Consider the following 19,391-nt stretch of genomic DNA (forward strand, 5'->3'; position numbering starts at 1 on the left):
TAATTGACTTTCAGGTGCACGTTTTAATCACAGTTGTTGCTTCATCCTCAGACATAAATTTTGATGAAGTAATTTTGCCACAAACAAGGTCTCTTTACACGCTGTCGCAGTCATTTCTGTGACATTCAGATCGTTACTTGTTATTGGTTAACTCGTGTTTGAAGAGAGAGCTAGAAGGACAGTGAATAGATTTCTAGATAGCTCTCATTTGTCAACCCCACTCTCTGTGTGTGACAGGATTCCTTCTTTTAGCTGGGCTGTACTTATATTCCGGATCAAGGACACATGAAAAGGTAAGCCTTTTTTCGACTTTGAATTTGTTGGAAGTCTGCTGGAAGGATGAGCATGATCTCCTTTAACGTATGATGATTTAGTTATAGTTTCAGAGAGCTCTTTGTAACTAGTCTCTCGAGTTGAGACTGGTAAACTGTGGGAGTCCTAGCAAATGATCCACTTCATCTTTGTACTTATCAAAGTCCCTGCTTTTGTATGGTTGAAATAGAGAACTGTCAAACTGGATAACACCACATTAATGATAAAAAATGAATACATTTCCTCACTCAGAACAACGTTTATTGTTTTGCAGTGACTCCTCTCTCAACAGAGGCAAGTTGACCTACACCATGGCAGCAAAAAAACCCTTAAAGCATACCACAGCTCAATCCGCTCAACGCAAGGGTCAAGCTTTCAGCTCGTCTTAAATCTCAAATGTAAAGTAGAGGAATGTCTCACAGAAAGCAACAAAAGCCACATCATCAGCTTAGCAGCGCTCTTCAGCTGGTGGTATCTAAGAGTCCAACAGATGAAAGCGTTTTCAAAGCCTAAATAAGAGACATTATATCAGTATTTTTATCCCAAAGATATCCTTCACATTGTTTCTCTGCTTGCATGAGGAGGTTTTTTTCCCCATATAATCTGCAGCACCATAGATAGAGTAAAGAAACAAAAAACAAAAGTTAATTGTCGGCCAAGGATGAATTCATGACCTCGGTGCAGTGGAGCTTAAAATCAACTCTCCGCTGTCTTGAGGGAGGTAGACAGTAAGCAAGGAAAAAGAAAAGTTTATATGGATTACATTAAAACAAAAGAAGTTTTATTTCTCCTGGTTCACATTTTATCAATAAAACCACAGAGCTTTTCCTCTAAAAATAAGATACTTTCTTTAAAGTGATTTAGAGATTGAGACCCTGGAGAAGGGGACCCCACTGGGATAGTAGTTAATACGGTCACTTCAAAACAAGAAGACCTCAACAGAAAGTAAGCTGAGTTTAAATAGTGTCAGCTCTATAGTTTGGGGAAACAGCTACAAATGAATGATGGATCAATGACTAATTATGTGATTGATCCATTTAAAGGGGACATATCATGCTAAATCCACTTTTTTAGCCCTTAAATGCATTTTGTTGTATATTTAGAGTGTTTAGAAGTACAGAAAAGTTCAAAGTAGTCTCTTCAGGTGCGCCGTTGATATCTTTATATTCTGTTTTGGTCATATTTTGCGATCGGTTTCGATTTTTCTATTCTCTATTACGTTTTTTGAACAATGACGTCACAGTATTCTCAGCAGAACTGCCAAATTAGGACATCGACATTTCGAGCAATCCGCCATTTTTGTTTCTCGCTGCGATTTTGTAGTCCAACCGAAGTTACGAGAGGATAAGTCGAAATGTTCGGTTGTTGGATGTAGTAACCCACAAGCTTCGTTACACCGTCTCCCAGCATCAGAACCTTCTCGAAGTGCCTGGTTGAGTTTTATTTTTCACAGAAATGTACCCACATCTGTGGGTAAGGTCATTTTTGTGTGCGCGAAGCACTTTAAGGACGACTGCTTCAGCAACCTCCGCCAGTATAAAGAAGGATTTGCCGAAAGACTTGGTCTGATTGAGCGGTCAGTTCCTTCTATCTATGGAGACGACGAACAGAGCACTTCGGTAAGCTGTATATAACGCTAAAAAGTGTGATGATAAGACGTCCCTGTCATTGTTTTGTTAGCATTAGCAGTTGCACCGTCTTCATATGTTAGTGCTGTGTGCTCGTTTTAGATTATAATGTAACTTCTGTGTTAAATAGTCGTTGTAATACAGGCAGTATTGTAGTAGTGGGCATGGATGGAGAAGTTAGTGTAAATATAGTAACACACCATTGCGTTACATCCATATGAAGACGTTGTTCTGCAGCTGCATCATCGTCATTTTCATCTCGCTCCGCCGGGTCCGACTCTGGCTCCAACATGTATGGCTGGATGGACAAATCTTCCCTTGTTGACATTTTGTAAATAATGTGTGAATATAAAGTTTCTGCGCCGCTAGATAATTGTATCTGTTCTATCAAACTACAAAGATGGCCGAACAGGGTGGCGTTGAACCGAGTGTCACCTCTGCAACCTGGAGAGGAGGCGGGGTATGAAGTGTCTCATTTGCATTTGAAGAGACCGCCCCAAAACGAGTTGCTCTCAGAAGCACATCAGAAAAGGGGTTGAAAAGGGGCCTGTGGAGCTCTAATAATGAGGAATTCAGACCCAAGCATTGCAGTTCCGCGTTGTATAGACCACAACTGTATGATTTATATGTAAAAAGGAAGGATTTAAAAGCATGATACGTCTCCTTTAAAAAAAAAAAAAAAAAAAACTTGAATATGCTATGGAAGGACGCAGTGGTTTGCTCTCAAGCCTAGCTTCGGAGGCCTTTTTGTATGGAATTTGCATGTTCTCGCTGCGCGCATTTTCTCTTGGTAATGACTAATGACGTGTCCAAGCTCTATCCTGCTTTCACCCATTGTTCCCCTGCAGCTCCAGCTTCCTGTGACTCTAGGTTAGATAAAGCAGTATAGAAGACAAATAAAAACTAATATGCATGTATATACAATGACTTGACAGGGATACTGTTTTTGAACTGAGGAGTATTCTCTATTTGACTACTTTGATTACTTGGTTTTACAGGTCTAAATATTTAGATCCACCGCTGTTTTGCTGAAAAAGGTTCTTGTAAGGCTGGGTAATATATTTGGAATATAATATATTGATTAATATCTCCTATTCAGGAATGTGTAATCCAGAAACATGGCATGACTCTTTGTGGTTTTAAGGGCAGGAAAACACAACAAGGAATAGTTATAATCCCAGTACACTCTTCAAGCTGTTTTCCTTTCCCTACCCATCCACCAAAGTCCGCTCTATTAATGAAAACTTATCAGAAATCTCATTGTAGAAGTATTTTGGTTACAAAGTATCAGTCATCTTCCCTTTATCATGCTGTACCGTACATCACTTGGAGTGGCAGCATGGATTAGATTTGCGGATAAGATCATTAAGAAAAAAGATCAAACTGGATAGTTTTTATTTTGACAGCGTGACCTAGATTTTCTCAGAACCATAATTAGAGATATTATTTAATTTTGGGGGAGTGATAAATTGTTTTTGAGATGCATTAACCTCCGTCTCAGCATCTATTGTACTGGATCCCTCCGGCCTGTTTATCTCTCATTTCCTTCCCAATATAGCGAGAAGCCACACCGTTAAGCAAACACTTCATCTATGATTCACATGTTACAACATTGAATTATTCATCTTGCCACAGTTAAGCCTTTCCGCACCCATGCAGGAACTTTGTTTGGGGAGCTGACGACCACAAACACAGAAAAGCTGTTGTTACTGAGTCTTGTCAGTAGTGAGTACAATGAAATATTGGGGTTACACTCGTCAACGTTATTGTACATGTTGTTGTAATGTGTTGTAGCTCATGATGAAGGTAAATTACAAGAACTGAAATCAGTATTGTCTTTGCAGATATTACTGGTTACTGTAAACTAGTTTCCAAGTACATTCTCTACTGACATTCTTATGAAGGCTTGAAAAATCACCTAACTGTACTACTACATGTACAAGCATGCAAAAGGCATTACAAGTATCATTTCACTGTTTACAACCCCAATTGATCCATGGTACCTTCAAGCTCTCGGAGTGGTCTTAAACCAGAGTTCCTGCACGGCACACACTTCCAGTGCCAAGCTCGAGGAAGATGAAAGGTTCATTTCAGTGACCTGATCCTATAACTGATTCCACAATACGTGCACAACACAAAGCACAGGATATATGTTTTTTCACTAACCTTTAAATGAGGACAGTCTCACATTTACGTTGCTATAATTAAAAAAAAAAAAATAGGGCAATCAGAGCAAGAAAAAACCCCCCACTGTTTTAAAGTTACTCAAACCTTAAATGGGCAAATCACTTCAATGTGATATAATGATAGCTGGAGTTGGGATAGACAGAAAGGCTAAAGTATAAAAGGAAAGGTGCATACACAGTCAATAACACAGCTCCTTACTATCAGACAAACACAGATGACAATGCACTTCCCAGCCATAGCTATAAACTGGAACATTACATCTCCTTGCATTGTTTTCTATGCGGCCATTGATGTTTTCCTCTTGTAAGTAGTATGTAAATATATGATCTTGGTGTCAAAGGCCGTAAAGTACTGCCAAATCACCAGGGAACCTTGTGTCTGCTCTGTGATACTTGAGTGCTTCAATGGGATGTTTGTGTGTCTATGTGTGTGTATGTGTGTGTGCGTGTGCGTGTGTGTGCACACGTGTATTTCAGTGTTTGCTTGTGTATGCATTTTATTCTCTTGGCTCCTGCTAATCTCCTGACCCCAGATGGAGACCAGTGGGTGAGCAGATTCTATTTCCTTCTTGATTCAATATTAATAGATCGGTATGCTACTCGGCCGCACTCTTTGCTGGCCAAAAAAAAGCGGAAGACTGCCTGCATCCCACCCTCTCGCTGAACTTGGCTGTCTGCCCAGTAACTGCTTATGGAGGATACGAGGCCTTGAGAACGTTGGGGTACAAACAAAAGGGGATATTTGCATGAGGAAACTGAATAAACAGTGCAACCCGAGCAGGTGTGGAGGACAGGACTATGGATCAGATGCCACACAACAAGCTGCTGCAAGCGGACACATGATAGTGTGAAAGCCCAGCTGGGATTGAGGCTGAAACACAAACTCTGCAGGTACTGCATCTATTAGGTATCTGAGCTGGGAAGATTTCAGTTGCAGTGTTTAACGTATTCCTCCTGTACATCACTTCGTCTTTTTTTTTTCTGAGAAGCCTGCTCACATCAGATTCTGTTCATGCTGACTGGAGGAGATCAGTAGTAATGAGAAATGCTTTAAAACTTACCCCAAAATAGAACTTAGAGATAGAATATGTAATAAGAATAAGAAGGACATGTATAATGCACTTTAAATCAAGGTGCTGTATATCAGTAAATTGAAAAACTGATTAAAATTTTTTTTTTTTTGTTTAAATTAGACAATAAAATCAGTTTGGAATACAATTGAAGTGGTGAGTTTGTAACTTCACTTAAAAAAACCTCCCGTGCTCAGGCCTGTCTGATATCTGGAGGTAGACCGTTTCATGACACCGTGGCTCGAAATGCAAACGCCCACTGACCTACTGTCTTTTGTTTTGACCGTTGGAACATTTAAAAGGCCAGTATCCTGAGAGCGCAAAGCATGAGTAGGCACATAAAGGTTTAAAAGGTTATCCGGATGAAATGATACAATGACATTTAATATTTTGTGGGCGGAAAAAGGCAAACACCTCAAAATGTGCTCCTCAAGAGGACGTAGCCAGTGTGGAGAGACTAAGTAACGTGTCCATGCCTCAAAGTGTGCACAGAAGCATGTATTGTCTGTGGAATTAATCTTCCTTACAAGTCAGTGATAAAGTGTCAATAACAGAAAAGAAGGGCATTTAAAATAGACATTTCATTTATTTCAAAAAAAAAAAAAAAAAGCTTTGGCTGTTTAAATGCTTGTTCGCAGACATCATGCTTAGGCTGATCTCACACTGCATGAGCTTGGAGATGTAAATAGCCACTCACACATAAAAGTATTTTTAGCTTTCTTTTTGAAAGTGTGTACATGAGCCTGTGTGACTGTTTGAAGGTGGCCCTGGGGCTATAATGGAGACGAGCTCATTAGCTTTATGAGAGTTTTGTAGAATAAATAAAGAAAAAGAACCATCATCCATGAGTAGTTTTTGAACTTGGCAGCTCAGAGACATGATGGTGATACAGTAAGTGTATTTTGTAGTTTAGTATATTAAGCAGCAACGGCTCAGTAACAGCATTTTAGAAAAGTAGGAATGGTCACAAGTTCATCAATGTGTGAAACTTTCTGGAACTATTTGAGAAAAGTTTTTATATATATATATAAACTTTTCAAGTATTCACACTGAATACTTGAATACTTGAAAATATTCTATGAAGAAAAAGAAAAGCTACACAATTATAGAATATAGTTAACTTTAGCTGGATTTTATAAGATTTAAAAATCATACTATAACGGGTGTTGTGCTCATTATATGCTTTCAGTTTTAAATATGTGGTATGTTGTTACCCTGTTACCCTTATGCATAGGTGTCAAACATACATTCTGCTAGTCTTAACCTGCCCACCAAAAGGTTCAATTCCAGCCTGCAGGATGAGCTTGCAAAGTGTAAAATACTGAAGAAAACTTAACTTTAAACATCAAGAAGATTGGAAGTTGAGACATTGTGTAAAAAGAATCTGGATTAAATTTCCATGTCCTCAAAGGTAAAATATTTTTTTCATTTTTTTAAACGATTCGCTATAGATCATCAACTTGCTGTAATTATACCAACACTCGATCAATTTGGGCTGAAATCAAACGGGTTTGACACCCATTTTCTTTTAAACCCTATCCGATCATTTTAATTCGACTGCTTTACATATCCAATAAATTCTATTCAGAAAACAAAATTTCTTCTCAGGTTGTGTGGTGATTAACACTGTTGTCTATGGTGAGGAGGTCATGGGTTCCAGGCATCTGTGTTTTATTCTGCATGTTCTACCTGTGCGTGTGTAGGTTTCCTCCCACAGTCAAAAACATGCACATGACTGTCTATCTCTCTGTTTACACTGATGAACTGATGACCTGTTATCACCCACAGTCAGCAGGGATAAAGTCCGGCACGCTGCAACCCTGAACAAGATGAAGCAGTGAAGTTTTATGCCACTTTAGCCTGTTGTGGGTTGCGGGGCGCTGCATGGAGCCAATCCAAGCTCACTATGGTTGAGGGCTAAATATACCCTGGACAGATCACAATAAACGTCACAAGCATGTGGGACCATGTGAAGAATCAGGAGTACCATGAGGAAACCAATGGACAAACAGAGAGAACATGCAAACTCCACAAAGAGAGGCCCCGGCAGGTATTTGAACCCAGACCTTCTCGCTGTGAGGAGAGGATAACCACTGTTCCACCATGCAGGCTGGCAATAGAGCCCTAGACTTTTAAAACTGCTGGGTTATGATACCAAGGTTTAATTAAAATGAACAGTTTAACCTATAGACTCAGTTTTGGAGGAAAACAGGCCTACAATTAAAAAACAGTACTGGTGATGAAGCACTGTGCATGAGTCAGGACTGCTACAGTGAAGAGGGCTTTCCCCCCCTGTAATAAATGCAGTTCTAAACCATCCAGCAACAAAGCCGTGATGATGTTAACAGCTGACGGAGGAGATCGGGGCACCACGTGAAGCGGCGCATGAAAAGGTGCATTCATCTTAACGCTGCTAAAACAGGAGGGGGCACCCACATCCCTCATGTGACCACACCGGCGGCGTCAGAACCGTGTTGTTGTGGACCAGTCGAAGCCTTGTTGATGGAGGGGGGTGCATTTTCCAGCCTGTGCCAGCCTTGATGCGATCCGGAGCCGCCGAGCAGCGGAAAGACCGCAGTCACAGAGCCGCCGACGTTCGCACATCATCGCACCGGGATGGCGTGGAGAGGAGGGAGAAAACGGCCGTTCTATCGACCCATCAAGTGTTTTCTGTAGCGCTGGCCCTGCGTCTGACCGGGGGACTCGAAGCAAAAGAAAAAAGGTAACGTGTAACGGTTTACAACGCGAGGCTGCCGCGCCGTGTGACGGCAGTGGTTAATTGAAGTGAACCGGCGGTCCCCTCCACTGCTCCCCGAACATCAGCCCCGGGGACCACCTCCGTATTGTTCTGTCTGGACCTCCGCGACGCTCGTTCTGCCTGCACGGTCATCTTTTATGTGTGGACCGCCCCGGCGGCTGTCTGCCGTGCTTGTCGCGGTACTTGAAGCCTCGTCCGGGCCACATTCTTCCCGGTGTTGTGTTGTTGTGCTGCAGGCCTGCCGAGCAGCGGATCAAGGCGAATCTCCCACCGTGCCAACGTAGCCGCTAGCCTAGCAGCTGGCTAACCCGAGCTAACAGCAGTTAGCTGCTGGAGCTTCTTCTCGCTCGTTTTCACCCCGCGGTTAATATGTGGCCACGGGATTTATTATGTTGATGCTGTCATTTGAAAGGGGCAGCGGGGGAGAAAAAAAAAGAAAACCCGAGACAAAGCCAGGTAAGCCTGAAGGAGTTTCCTATGTGATACAAGTCAGCGGTGAATTATCGGTGCGTAAAGTTCCGTTATTTTTTATTTTTTTTCCGCTCAGTGTGGAACATGGCAACGCTGGAGCAGAGGGTAAATTGCACACCCTGGGTTTATTAACCAGCCACACAATGTTACCTGAAACACAGTGCTTTGGTAAATGTGTGTCGGATATGGGTAACGGAGTGGCTTGAGTTCACCATCAGTCCTGTGATGTGGTTGCTGCCAACGACCACCATGGTTCATGTTTCCTGAAGAGAAACCTTCACTTTTGTTCGCGGACATTGCAAATATCCCATTGTGTCGCAATCCGTAAATGTGGAATCTGAAAACTTCCGTTATTTTTTTGGTAAGTTTCCAAGGCTTGATGTGACGTATGGGAACGCTGCTGGCCGTACAGGTGTGTTTCAATCTTTGTCAGGGAACTTCTTCCAAAAAAAACCACTCGCCTTGAATGTAACGAGTTGTGAAGTTTGAGTTCCTTTCTGGATGGATCCTCGACACATTCTCCCCATAATTTAAACGCATGCATTTGAGGCGGATTTGTGGCTTTAAATTGTGTGTTTTTCCTCTCTCCCTCTGATGACCTGTCCAGGCTGCACCCTGCCTTGGTCCATGATAAGCGCGATGGAAGATGCATAGTGACACAATCTATAATTTAACAACAGACACATCGTGCAGGTTGGCGCTTGTGTTATCAGTGCATCTATTGCCTCACAGGGATTACAAACTTCTGAAATGCTGGGTTTCTGCAACAGTATTATAGTCTTATCTGAGCTCAGATCTGCCCAAACACCTCTCTCTGCTAAAGGTTAGTACTCCCTCATTTGCAAATTGCCCCCAGCAGTTCTCAGGATGAAACAGAGATGCAGATGGAAATAGAATTCAATATTTTTAAGCATGTCAAGTCTGAGATTGTCTGCTCAGTGTGATATGATTTAGCACAAGCTGTATATTATGCAACATTGAGTGTGGAGCTTGGATACAAGAGGCACACAGACATATGCAAAATTGCAACTGCATAACAGGTTGCTTGGCTTTCTGTTCGGTGTAATGATTCATGGCATGGAGTGTGGCGTGTTTGAGCTGATCTATGTATTACAGATCCAGGTCAATTGGGTTTGAGATGCAAGGGTTATCAGATCTAGCAGTAATCTAGGTCCACTGCTAATTAAATGATGCAAGAATGACTTTGGTGAAGTGAAACGCTTTTATCGTGCAGCTTTCAGCAGCAGTTAGGGTGTGGTTTCCTGTCAACCACTGACAATATTGCTGTATTTGGGGAAGGATGTCAAACGGATGCTTGGACATCAGATGAGTGGCCATATATTGCAGTTATCCCCACCCAGTGACATGCTCAATTCATTCTTGAACAAAACAAAATGCCTGGCCTTGACGTTTTGTTTTTCTGTTTTGCGTCCTCTATTCGAACTGATTAAGAGTTCACACAAAGAAACTCGACAGTCCCTCTCCTGTAGCGCTTTATCTAATTTAAGGTCATCTGCCGATCCCAGCTGACCCGGGATCTGTCCATGTTGAACTGTGCTTTCGCCCACAGTCAGTCTCAAGGCAAACAGAGAGACAAACATTGATGTACACTCACAGTCTCACCTAAATGGCCCAATTTGCCACAAACTCGTGTTTTTGGACTGCAGGGAGAAACGGCAGAAAGCGCATGCATGTACAGGGAGAACATCCAAACTCCTTCAAGCTCCTGAAATAGAAACAAACCAGGGATTTTGTTTGACTCAATCAGACACATCTGATGTAAATATATTTTGGGATTTATACATCTTGTTGCGAGAATGGTACAGTCCTCAGAGGTAGGGCATTGTCTATCTGTGGTATTTACCCTACATTATCTTTTGTTTACACACTTATCTTAATAGTTCTTTCACCCCCAACCTGGCTTTAGTTTTGGCTTCAGTCTTTCCACACTCCCTCATCGCCTTGTTGTTTTGGTCAGTTTTCTTTCAGCTGCTGACTGATGAATTTCTCCCCGTGAATAAAACCTCCCTCGATGCCTTTGTCTTTGCAGGTGATGACCTGGATGGTGCCATGTGAATGACTGAAGACCATGAAGCCCACACACAAGCTGCTGTTCGTCCTGTGCCCCATGCTGGTCCTGGGCTTCATTTACTATTCCTCCGGGAAGCTACATCTACACGTATGGGGCCAGAAACCTCGTAAGTGCAGTCTGACTGACTCACTCATTGCTTTATCTTGCTGCTCAATGTGCTGAACCGTTACGCCAAACTCTGTGTTTGTGTCCCAAAGCCTGCATGTTTTTAGTTTAGAAATGAGTTTTTCACTCATGCTACCAGAGCACTGGATGTTATGGGGACAATTTAATCAGATTGTGTCATCCATCCAGTGTGAAAGCAGTGGATACACCCATGTGGGTTGTCTTGCAGATAGAAATCTACTGGCAGACCTCAACCGTTTGGAGCTTTTGCCTTAACTGAAAAGAGTAGCGCTTTTTCATTGTCTGTTATGCGACCTACTTATTCTCTCATTTGCTTTTGAAGCTGTGAGGAAATTACATTTTGAGATTTCCATGCTGCGAAGATGAAACTCTTAACACTCATAGTGAAAATGAGCTTCACCTAACACACCCGGATGGCACGGCTCTCATTTTCCAACTAAAAAAAAAACAACCGTGTGTGTGACTGTTGTGTGTGAATGTTACTCACAATGTGGCGTGTTTTACTTGTCTGTTGGATATCCTGTAGTGAGACCTGGCGCTTCTGTGCTGGTTATAGAATTATGTCACACTTTGGCGCTACAGCTGGAATAACTGCCGAAGCCCAGCAGAGGGGGCTAAAACATTTCTTAAATATTTTACTTTCTTTCACCTCCATCCTACACACAATGTTGTTAAGTGATACATTCTTACTGAGGGGGTATTTGTATACAAAATACACATTTTAGTGTTATAAAGAACCAAACTAGACTTGAATGCTTCAAGTGTCTAGCTTTGGAAAACTGTCTCCACTCTCGCGCCTTTGTTAGAACTCTGTTTGCACCATCATGGGGTTTTGCCATGGAAATGGAGAAAATTATAATCCCAGATTTCACTAATATGGGTGAGGTTGACAGAACAGTCTGCCTCTTTCCATCATACCTATTATTTTTTTTCCCCAAACTGTTGCCTGTGTGGGCCGATCACTTCCCAGCTCTTCATTCTTGGTGCCAGTTGTAATCAACTTCTGCTTTCACTGTTTTCCTTCCATTTCAACCATTTACCTCACTTTTTAAATGCTCCAGCCATTGAAACCAAGTTGAAACTGCAGCATCGCCAATTATCAAGACAAAAGCCCATGGGAGTATTAAAATTGCTCCTCTGCCTTTGTTTCACTGCGGTCTTTGAACTCGTCACTGCTCTCCAGCAGTTCTCAAATGCAGAAGCAATAGTGAAATTGCTCCTCACATATTTCTCATCCCATGGTCAAGATGCCGTCCTCAACACTATCACCCACTGACATACTACTTTAATCAGTATTAGCTGCGCAATCTAATTTTCACTCTCAGGACATAGTATTCTGATGATCGGGTGATTGGAGACAAGCATATGATGGCACCTGGTTGTTAGGCTTTTATATTCAATCAAGAATATTAAGTCCTATTCTAGATTTTAAAGAAATCTAATGAAGAGAAACAAATATGGGAGGTGTGCGATATCACCTGGTGATTCATGTTCGCACTTTTGCTACAGCATAGACTTTTTAAAGAGTTGTTTGAACACCCTGATAACGGGGAATTACAGTAGTCCAGTCTTGTGACAACATGTCATTAAATCAGTCTTGGTTAACATGTAATTAGTCTTGGTGACTATATCAAGGGAAACTGAGCATGGCCATTCCCAAGGCAGAATTTATGGACAATGATGCTTTTAACTGATTCACAATATCAGTTTATGTACGCCTACTCAAGATGTGACCAGTAAGTCTGTGTCTGGTATGGAATGTGAGCTATTAATTGTTCCTGTTGTCTGCTTTGTCCCAAGCTTGTGAAAGTCACATTGCAATACTTTATCTGACATCTAGAGAATTGTGAACCCGCTACTGTCTTAAAGAAACTATCAAGATATTTCATTTCAGCTTTTATTCTCGTTTAACAGAAAACATTGCTTCTTCTATGCTTTCCTTGACCTTCAACATCTTACATCGTCAAGCATTGATATATCTATTGTTAATGAAACACTACTAGCTTAGGTATTTGAAACTCTCTTAACTCCTTCACTGCTCCCCTGTCTTGTAATGTGTAATGTACTGAGGCAATTACCAGTTGAAAAGTGGCGAAAGCACACTGCACAATATGTGGATATCACCATAAATGTTAATACATTGTGATTGCATGGTTCCTTTTGCGAGTGGATTCTGTAAATTATTTCCTTGTGATTTGGTCAAACTTATTTGTGTGTTGCCTTACTCTTTCAAAACGTCATCATCTTGTTGCACTCCCCAGCAGGGTCTCAGGCAGAGGATCTCTATGTTACTTGACTCGAGTGTTCTGTTACAACGTGCCATATTTTCTTACAGTGCAGTGTTGGCAGTTCCCACTCTAAATCGAGGATAGAAAATGCTTTCTTGGGTTTGATTTGTGTGCATTTTTACTGCTTTTTACAGGTTAATAGGCAACCCTCCCAAAGACATGGTTGCAACACCACACAATGAAAGGAACTTTGCTCGCAGTGCAAAATATTGGCTTTCTGCTGCACTCCGATGCCAGATGTTTGGCTTAAAAGGGGTCAAAGGAAAAAGAGGAACATGTGGACAGTCTCTCCTGCCCTCTGTCCTGGTCAGCTAAGCTGCGCTGTCTCACTGAGAGGATCAAAACTGAATAATCTCTCCGTCTCATTCTTAACCTCGACAGCCAAAGACTCTCTGCTCCAGGGACAAATGTCATGTAGAGGCTTATGTGTTTTTAAAAGCAGCTCGCTAGTTGTTCTGTAATATTTTCATTTGACAGAAACGGTGCACATCTATGAAAAGAAAAGTGCTGTTCCCACAGAAAACACTTTTAATGGATGTTGTAGTTTAGTATAGTGGTGCGAAGAATGTGGAAGTTGCGGCCGCAGCTTACGGCAGCTGCAGCTTCGCGGCCATCCGAAGCCGTGAGCTTCCTTTATCGGTGACACAGCGGAAAACGTTCTTAGTCCGAACTGCAGCGTCCATCTCTCGCTGAGTCTCCTCCTTCCCAGTTACTGAGAGGAGCGTCTGAACCTCGTCGGGAGCGCCGATGTTTCAATAAACCCAGTCAACAAAACAACCAGTGTGCGCAAAGCGGCACGCGTGAACAACAACGGGAGTGTTTACTGCACAAGAGATATTTTAATATTGCCAACTTGAGAGTGACAATCGTCACTACCAGTCAGCAGACGTGTGGAGGAACGATGCTTCATGCTCACTGCCAAAGAGAGCGGCAATTATTCACATAACGCTAACGTCGGTGCGGCTCCCGGTGTGTTGTGTTCAGTGGGAAACGGGTCCAAATGGCTTTTCGACCCCTGACCGAGTTAATGCATTTGAATTGAAAGTGAGTATAGTTATGTACATATAAAACTGCTGCAGGTATTTTAAATGATTGCCCAATGCTTTTAGTTCATGCAAATAATAATAATTGTCAATATAATACTTTTCAAACTATTTATCATGTATGGATAGTGGGGTTTGTTACACAGACTATGAGATATTGCAATTTCCTGATGTAACACTTTGGGGCGTAGTGAGTCAAAGAATTCTCTCTAAAGGCTTTATCACATCTAGACGTGTGTCATTCTGGTTTACGTGTTAAATCTAAAATGGTTTGAGGTTTGAGCCAAGGGCAGCATTTTCTGGTGCCGTTTGTTTAAGCCCGTCTTTGACATGGCCATGTGTGCTGCCTTGGAATGTTTGTTTTGAAGCAGGTTTATTCAGTCATTGTCATTCCAGTGTCAGCAGGACTGTATATTTGAAGCTTGTAATGGCTGAGTGATATAAAGGCTTCCTTCACTTTAGCTGTTGACTTTCAGCGATGTTGTTCTCTTTTATGTCCCGGTTGTAGTTAACCTTTAAGATGTTCTTTAAGTAGACGCTTCAGTCGTGTTGTTAGTGAGCACAATTGGCACCCAAAAAAGAATCAAGTTATGGTTGGGTACTTGTTTTGTTTTTTATTTAACTCATCTGGCAGTCTTTAAGTCTGGAAACCACCATCAAAATATTTGCTGTTATTGTGAAGCAAATCTACCCTTGCTGCTGTATTGCTGTGTTGAAACCTCAACAGACTTCTTTGTGTGTACAGATTAAGTGGTGGAACAACTAATGTATTGATGTGTGGCTGCAGACATCAGAGGGTGCTCATGCTATTAATCAGCCAGACTTTCTTTTGGCCGTCCTCTCGTGAATGGTTTGAGTGTCAATGCTGGCATTTACAATACAGCAGTTGTCATTGGTTCTTCTTCCAGTGCTGCAGAGCAGGGGTGATCTTTCACCTTTTCAATATGCAGTGTTAAAGATGTGTTATTTTCTTAATGGGAATACAATAGTAAAACTTGTTGAAATAATATTTGCTCTGAGAGGAAATTTGAGTTTTGAGGTTAAATCAAATATTGATTGGTTATGGGCACATATTGTCTGTGATATTACCTGTAAAGGTCCCTTGTAGCAAATCTTCATTCTTTATCTAATATTTCAACCGTCAGCAAAAAACATAAGGGTCACACCGTTTTCCCACCTCTACCATAGAGCTACAACTATTGTAAAATTGTAGCCTTATGTGCACTGTTGAACCTTTTTGCTTACAGCACTCTGATTTAATGGCATGTTAGCAATGCTTTTAGTCAGTATCTGTTTGCAATATGTCATCATAAATTTTTGTGAATGTCGTAGTTTATAGAATAAATTCTTTGAACTGCCTTTTGAAGTCACTGCTTGCAACCAGCAGCAGGGTCACTTATAATTGGTTTTCTTTGCTAGTAACAGGAACACCACTTTAGGGTGTTAAATCGTGCTTGAAATTAACACCTGTGGGGCGAGAAAAGAATGAGCCACCAGCTGCGCTGCAAACACTTTTTTGCTTTATTTGCAGTAGCCAACAAGCCACACTTTTAACCCACTTCACGTCAAGCCTGAACTAACTTTAAGAGAAAGCTTAAGTAGCCCATAACGGTGTTAATTTGGATCCCTTCGATGTACACTTTGAGACAATGTTTTTGCACTATAATTGTGATGTCTCCAGGTTCACTTCCTCCCTGCTGCCATAGAAATATATTAAGTGCTGAGGTGAGCAGCTGCTCAAATGGCACTCTCCAAATAACGTTGACCCCGACTTGCTTTACCTCATCATGGATGGGCTTCTTTTGTCTTGGAGCTGTCCTGTTACACGGATACAGTTTCAACTGTAAGCGGGTGTGAGCTTTACTAATTAAGGAACTTGATCTGGTATTTGCCTTCACATAGACGAGTTGGTCATTGAATGACAGTCACTGTAACTTTTGTCCTATTTTCACCCTGTAAAACTAAATGCATCACTTATTTACATGACAACCCCCACAAATAAACTCAAACAGGTGTATTATTGTGTTATTCTGGCTAAAATTATGAACATTAAGAGTACATATACACACATTAGCTTGACTGAAATTGAAGTTTTCAGCCAGATAATGTGATTCAAAGTTGAATTACTCCTGTATCCTTACGGACTGGGACAGGAGGAGCTGTTCTGGTCTGGCTTGGATAATTATGATGTAAAAAAAGAAAAAATTAAACTTGACCTCAAACAGAAGAAGCTGGCTGATCACTTAACATGGCAGAACCTGGTGGAGTTTGTATTTGGACGATTATGGATTGGTAGCAAACTTACTGTTGATTATTGTTGTGGTGTGAGGCCACAGGATTTCAACAATAAATCTGATATCTGCCTCCCCGTTGGAATACCAGGATAACTGTGGATTGTTGAAACGGCACATGTAAATGTACTGACGAACGTGGCTTGGCCGTTGTCGTCCAGTTACTTTGCTCTTCCGTTGAGTTGATAACCTCTTTGTATCTGTTCAGTGAAGCGGATTAAAATGATCCATCAGGACTGCAGAAATACAAATTTGTTAAAAGTATCATAGTTTTAAGTTGGAATAGTTGACCGTCAGTGGTTTAACTGCAAGATTTGAAAAGTTAATTACAATTCCATTAGATTGTGTTAAAGTCTTTCACTCTTTTAGATTCTGAGGATTCAGCTGTGTTTCTATTGCTGTTTGCTGCTGCTGCTGCTGATGATTGTGGACACACATTGGATTATGATGAATAAAGCTATATTTTTGGTGTCTGTGTCTGCCTCTTGCTTATGTGCATTGTTTTTATGTTCAGCCAGTGTTGTACTCAAGCTGATGCTTTACTCTTCATAGATTTGTGGTGGTAAATAGTTGCCCCACAGCTCTACACTGACGATCTTGACCTTATTTCAGCGTGTTAACCCCCTTTTGTTTACAGAGAGTGATGCAGAAGAGACAACTGTTGCCCTGACTAAAGGTGCTGAAGTGAAAGGAATTCCAGGTAGAGGCTCTGGGACTCTGCCCATAATGGGTGACTTTGTGGAGCGGGTGTTCGTAGTTTGGGTTGATCCGTGTTTTTTTTTTTCCATGGAATAAAAATCTCTGCTAACTCAAGATTGAAAGCTTTCCATATTTACCGTCCTACTGACTCGTCATTTACCCACCATTTTTTTGTCTGGTTACTGGAAATGTTTGTGATTATTTGCTCATTCCGTTTTCATGGGTACCTCTGTCATAATATTCGCACAATGATGGCTTCTTGAAATTAATTTTCTACTTCATTGGGCATTCTGTCTTTGAATAAAGATTGATAATTAGAATTCAGCCAACTGGGATTAAAGCCAACTAACTTCCTTCCCACTCTCCTCGTCCTTACTCTCTAATATTTGTAATTTGCACTTGGCTTTATTTTCAAGTCCGTAACAGTCTTCCACAACAGACTGACCTCGATTGGTGCTAACTGAAACTTTTGTTTTTCAGAGATGGAAACGGACATCACCGCGGGACGAATAGTAGGCTCAGGTACATCGGCAGCCCCACCAGACAAACCCTTGCCCATCCTTGTTGTCTCTCCTCCATTTGAGAGATGATCACAGAGCTTTTTAAAACCCTGAAGTATTTAAGTTGCTTCATTTGGATGGGGCAACAGGCAGCATACAAAATAAGCTCATCAGCATTTTTTGTATGTCACCAAGAGATCAACCAAAAAAAAAAAAAAAAAAGTATTTTAACTTTTCATCTGCTCAATCATCATTCGTAGTGTTGTACAACACTGCCCTCTGTTGTCATGGCTTGGCAACAAATGGCAGTGCTGAGGGGTTTTGCTGCATAATACTGTCATTCCTGTAAGAGCAACATTTTTCTGGCGGGTACCAACCTGCCGCTTTAATTTCTCCCTTCGGCTGCTTTATGCTTCTGCTCAATGAAAAGTTAATGTACATACACACGCACCCACTCTCTGAATCATCTTGGCTGCTGAAGCAAAGTTCCCATCCTCTAGGGCAGTGGTTGGATTCTTCCCTAACCAGTTGTCACACATTCCCATTGTCCTTTTCTTTATCTTTATTCTCCAGCTTCTCTGTGAAGACAAGATCCGCAACTACAGGAGTAATTCCACAATATTCCTACTTTTAACTAATGCTTGTGTTAAACCTAGTCTCCTGTCCTGCTAATGCAATTTGCAGAAAATAGTTAATATAGTCTTTTTGAAGAGCCTGTAAGAATTTGTAAAGCTGCAGTAGAAACTCTAAAGGACATATTTTTCACAATAAAGTTTTCATTTCACCTTTAAATTCTTCCTCTTTGTTTTCTGTGCTTCTCTGTTTTCTACCTCAGCGCTTCACCAGGCACCTATTGGCTGTCCCTCTGATTGTCCATAGGTGGTCTCTAACTTATTTTCTAACTTTATTTTAAATTCAACAGATTGTTTTGGCTGGCTTCTCCTTAACCTTGCTTTGTGTCACAAAACCTTTTTCCTGATGCTTTTAATTTCACATTTGCCATATTGTTTTCCCTGTGAAAATCATGCAGGTCGTTCACAACTACAGCTGCTGAGCTGATAGTTGAAACATTGTAGGCTGGATAATTGTATACGGTTGCTTCCTAAGATGCCATACTTTTTTTATTCATGTGCTTTGTGGACATGTATGTTAATGGGCCATTTCCACTTCTGTTTTTCTCTTTATTTTCCAGTGTATGATAAGCAGGGCTTCCTTCTGCAGCTCGACACAAAATTGTGAGTACAACTCTCATCTCTGTCAAGAAAACGCTTAATGTCATGCCACACATGAAGTGATTCTCCATTGTGTTCACAGTCTAATATTTCTAATTTAATACTGTTTTTGTCAGACTCATTTCCTTTGGATATGTTCGACATCTCCTTTTGCAAAGTTCAATTCCGTTTGTTTATACATTTACAACAATGGCTATCTCATGGCAACAATCTCACATTAGTAATGGGTGACAGTGATGAGGAGAAACTGCAGAAGCAGACACAGATGGTAGTTTTTCTTTTGTGTCGATTGCAGTTAGGCAATGTTAGGAGAAAGAAGAACAGCATATTGAGCGTAAAAACAGTCAATATCAGCCAACAAGCTAACTGCAGACATGATGGAGGAAGAAAGCCCTTCTTGTTCCACAGTCAGTGATCCTGCAAGAAGGTGGAGCAAGCAAAAACGTCAGTGTAACATAATGTAAGTGACATGAAATGATGAAGTAAAAAAGCAAAGACATTCACTGCAGTAGATAAACTGCTCTCACATTCTAAACCTTTTTCATCTTAAATAGAAATTTGGTCCATGGTGACCTGAGCCAGCACTAACCAGAAGCTTTATAAAATAGTAAAGTTCCCACCTGAGAGTGTGAGTTTGTTATACAAAAGAGGACCCGAATAGCTGAAAACTAACTCCTGTTGTACTTTTTGAAATT

General features: G+C 41.2%; 1 protein-coding gene across 4 annotated transcripts in view; it reads left to right on the forward strand.

Moving 5' to 3' along the window:
- Nucleotides 1-241: 241 nt before the first annotated feature.
- Nucleotides 242-19,391, forward strand: part of LOC308106783 (CMP-N-acetylneuraminate-beta-1,4-galactoside alpha-2,3-sialyltransferase-like) — a 49,845-nt gene continuing 30,695 nt past the window's right edge. Inside the window, exons 1-5 of one of the 4 annotated variants that reach the window (XM_080458733.1) lie at nt 242-293; nt 10,476-10,623; nt 16,903-16,965; nt 17,445-17,486; nt 18,657-18,699. In XM_080458733.1, coding sequence (XP_080314859.1) covers nt 10,515-10,623; nt 16,903-16,965; nt 17,445-17,486; nt 18,657-18,699 — 257 coding nt within the window. In that variant the 5' untranslated portion in view covers nt 242-293; nt 10,476-10,514. Of the gene's footprint in view, nt 294-7,595; nt 7,919-8,340; nt 8,411-10,475; nt 10,624-16,902; nt 16,966-17,444; nt 17,487-18,656; nt 18,700-19,391 lie in introns of those variants that run through there. The other 3 variants (XM_080458732.1, XM_080458734.1, XM_080458735.1) reach the window with 3 other exon arrangements.

Source organism: Lipophrys pholis (assembly GCF_963383615.2).
Source record: "Lipophrys pholis genome assembly, chromosome: 1".
NCBI classification, from domain to species: Eukaryota; Metazoa; Chordata; class Actinopteri; order Blenniiformes; family Blenniidae; genus Lipophrys; species Lipophrys pholis.